Here is a 3125-nt window from a genome sequence, read left to right as displayed (position 1 = left end):
CTTGTCTGATTTCCGACAATCGCTGTCTAGCCGACCAGCTCAACCGTCTTGTCCGAATCCAACAACACTTGTCCGGATCCGACCTTAGCTGTCCGAACATTCCGCTTTGCCTGGATTTTCATCGAGTTGTCCGAACATCCTGAGTTTCAACAAACCGAACGGCCTGTCCAAGAACCCGAGCGTAAGACCGACTGATGGAGCTTTGTTTGGCTCAAAAACAGATCTGTTCCTAGCTTTAATCGGGTACATGGTTCCGCTCAGTCGCTACTAATCAAGCGCCGATCCAAGTTCTCCCATCCACCCACGGAAAGTCCTTCGAACTCTGATCAGCTCTTTCTAGCATCATCCAATCCATTCAGTACGTTCTCACAGTTCGGCCAGTCAGTCCTTAGATCATCCTAACATCGATCTTCGGAACACGGTCGCTACAGATTGTTACAGGTACAGGATCTGAGAGCAGTATATGAGATCTCTGTGTGTTACTGAATCGATTTGTTACAAGCTATAACAGACAATACAACAATATTGTTTTTATCAAGTGTTGATCTCTCTGGTCACTTTCAAATATATATTTACTGATTATAACAATGATAGACAAACAAAACTCTTTACCTTTTCGAGATTATCCCCTGGATATTACCAAGTCTTGCGAGTCAATCCACCGATTTCTTCCCCCGACTCGGGTCGGAGGGACCGCCGCCGCTGCCTCTTCCTCGCCGGTTAACCAGTCATGGCAGAGCTCAAGCTTCAACCCACCTTCCTCTCACACACCCTCGACTACAAGGCTCCTAGAGAAACACAAACCATCCAGACTCTTTGTCTCGTGTGGTGATTCATCTTCTTCTATATCGAACATTTACTCCACCTACCAGAGCTTTTTGGATTCTACTCAACATTTACTACTTTGTGTAGTCAACTCCAATACTCAGCTCGCATTTACTCCTCCTCTGGGGTCCTCTTGAAGCAGATCTAGCTATAACTTCATCTATAACGGTCTCAAGTCATGACAAACCGTCTCTCCAGATCTGAAAAAGGCAAATGGGCTGCTGACAAACCAGCCCGCCGCCCTACGGTGGTCATACCGGAACCAGACTCTACTGCTCTCATTGAAGCTAATAAGTTCACCCTCATAGGTCGAGTAACAAACCCCCATGTTCAAAAAACTCGAGCCCTGGTAGACTTTTTCCTTCAACATTGGTCTGTGATTGGACACTTTACAGGCAGGGAGTTGGGCCCTTACATGTTTCAATTCACGTTTGAATCTGAACGTGACCTGCAAGCCATACTTAATAAGGCCCCCTTCCACTTTAAACGTTGGATGCTCATCCTTCAAAGATGGGAGTCTGTGATCTCCGACGATTTCCCCTCCTCCATTTCCTTCTGGGTTAGAGTTCACGGAATCCCCCTACACTACTGGACGGAGGAAACCCTTCACGCAATTGGCTCCGAACTTGGAGTGGTGGAGTCTAAAGATGTGGGGCAAGGAAAAATTAGGGTCCATGTCAATGGATTAAAACCCCTGGTGATGTCTATGGATATTACATTGAAGGGTGGCAACAAGAAGATGGAAGTGGATTATGAGAAGATAGAGAAACATTGTTTCCTCTGTCATTCTTTGACCCATGAGAAAGATACATGTCCTCAAATGTGTATTAATGGCACTTCAGTTGCAGAGACGAGAGGCATCAATGAGACAAGAGCCTTGGAAAGCCTAGATGCTTATAAGAGAGCTAAAGATGATCGTAAGATGGATAAGAGGCGCTACTCATACTCTCATCGTCGAGAAAATATCCCTCAACCCCGCTACCCTCTACAAGGTGATGGTCATAGATTCCAGGAAGGAGACAGACGCCGTTCTCCACCAAGGTCTTATAACTCTCGACCACACTACTCTAATGATAATAGAGATAGATCTATGCATCAAGCCAGAGATGTAAACAGAGATTCCGGGAGAAGCAAATCCTCTGGTCTTCGTGTAGATGGAGTCTCTCATCGTCTCCCTGCCTCCTAAAGACTGTCTCATGAACAAGGGAGTGCTCACTCCCGTTTAGGAGAAATGGTTTGGGTGGAAAAAGGCACTCAGTCACAAGTATCTCATACACCCCCTCCAAGACCTCAACGAGAAGCTATGGGTGCTAGTCAAGAAGTTAACTCCTCAAATGATCGGCGCTCAGCCCTGGAAAGACTGGCTCTCCCCAGTAACCACCCTCTACCCACAAGGGAACCTATTGCAATGACACTTGAAGGTCCTCCGTCGGCCTCTAGAGTACCAGCGCTACAAAGAATTGAACCCCCTTTAACCTCTGAGCGCACCCCTCTACTCCAGAATGGAGTTGCCAATTCTGAATCTGGTAGATTACAAGAGGTGGATATTCAATATATGGAGGAAACCTTTCCGGTTCACATCTTGAACAGTGCGGGATTACCTTCTTCCTCACGGCTACCGGCTAGAGAACGCTTGTCTCTGCCTCAGGAATCTCCTATCAGGTCCCTAAGTGAGGATAGAAGACATCTGGCTAGTATTTGTGCAAATAACCAGCCCCTGACTATCAACGAACCATCTTCGTTGGGCCAACCCATTACTGGCGTACGGGCAAAAGGAAGGAGTGATGTATCTAAAACAACAGGCAAAAGGAAAGCTTCGGAACCTCCCGCAAGTAAGAAACGTGTGGTGAGAAGCCCTCTTCATGGCGTCAGTCTGAAGAAACGCAGAGTTGCGAAAGTTCAAAGCTCCCCACGACAGTCCCCTCGCAGGAAGCTATATGATGAAAGATCAGCCCCTGAGGAACCTCCTACTGCCACGAAGAAAGCTAGCAAAGCCAAAGGAAGGGCGAATCCCCCAATCAACCTCATTCATGCAATGACAAGGCAAGGGACGGATTTTCGGTCCGCCCGAAACACTCTTCCTTGGCCATATTGAGTTGGAACTGTCAGGGAATAAGAAGCAACCCTACAGTTCGTCGTCTGCGGAATATTAGAGCTAGATATTCCCCGGATATTTTGTTTCTTATGGAGACCAAAAACCAAGATGAGGCAGTGCTCAAGACTTTCGCAAACACCCCGTACTCGAATCATTTTACGGTCCCTCCCATTGGATTAAGTGGAGGCTTAGTCCTCTCTTGGCA

At 47.1% G+C, this 3125-nt stretch overlaps 1 protein-coding gene across 1 annotated transcript; it reads left to right on the top strand.

Annotated features, from left to right (window-relative positions):
• Positions 1-1003: 1003 nt before the first annotated feature.
• On the top strand, positions 1004-2011 carry LOC106330547. The gene has a single exon (XM_013768996.1). The coding sequence runs from the start codon at positions 1004-1006 to the stop codon at positions 2009-2011; it is 1008 nt and encodes a 335-aa protein (XP_013624450.1).
• Positions 2012-3125: the final 1114 nt, after the last annotated feature.

Source organism: Brassica oleracea, chromosome C3 (genome assembly GCF_000695525.1).
Source record: "Brassica oleracea var. oleracea cultivar TO1000 chromosome C3, BOL, whole genome shotgun sequence".
Taxonomy (NCBI): domain Eukaryota; kingdom Viridiplantae; phylum Streptophyta; class Magnoliopsida; order Brassicales; family Brassicaceae; genus Brassica; species Brassica oleracea.
Note: the sequence above shows the minus strand (reverse complement) of the source record. Positions and strands in the feature narration are given on the sequence as shown.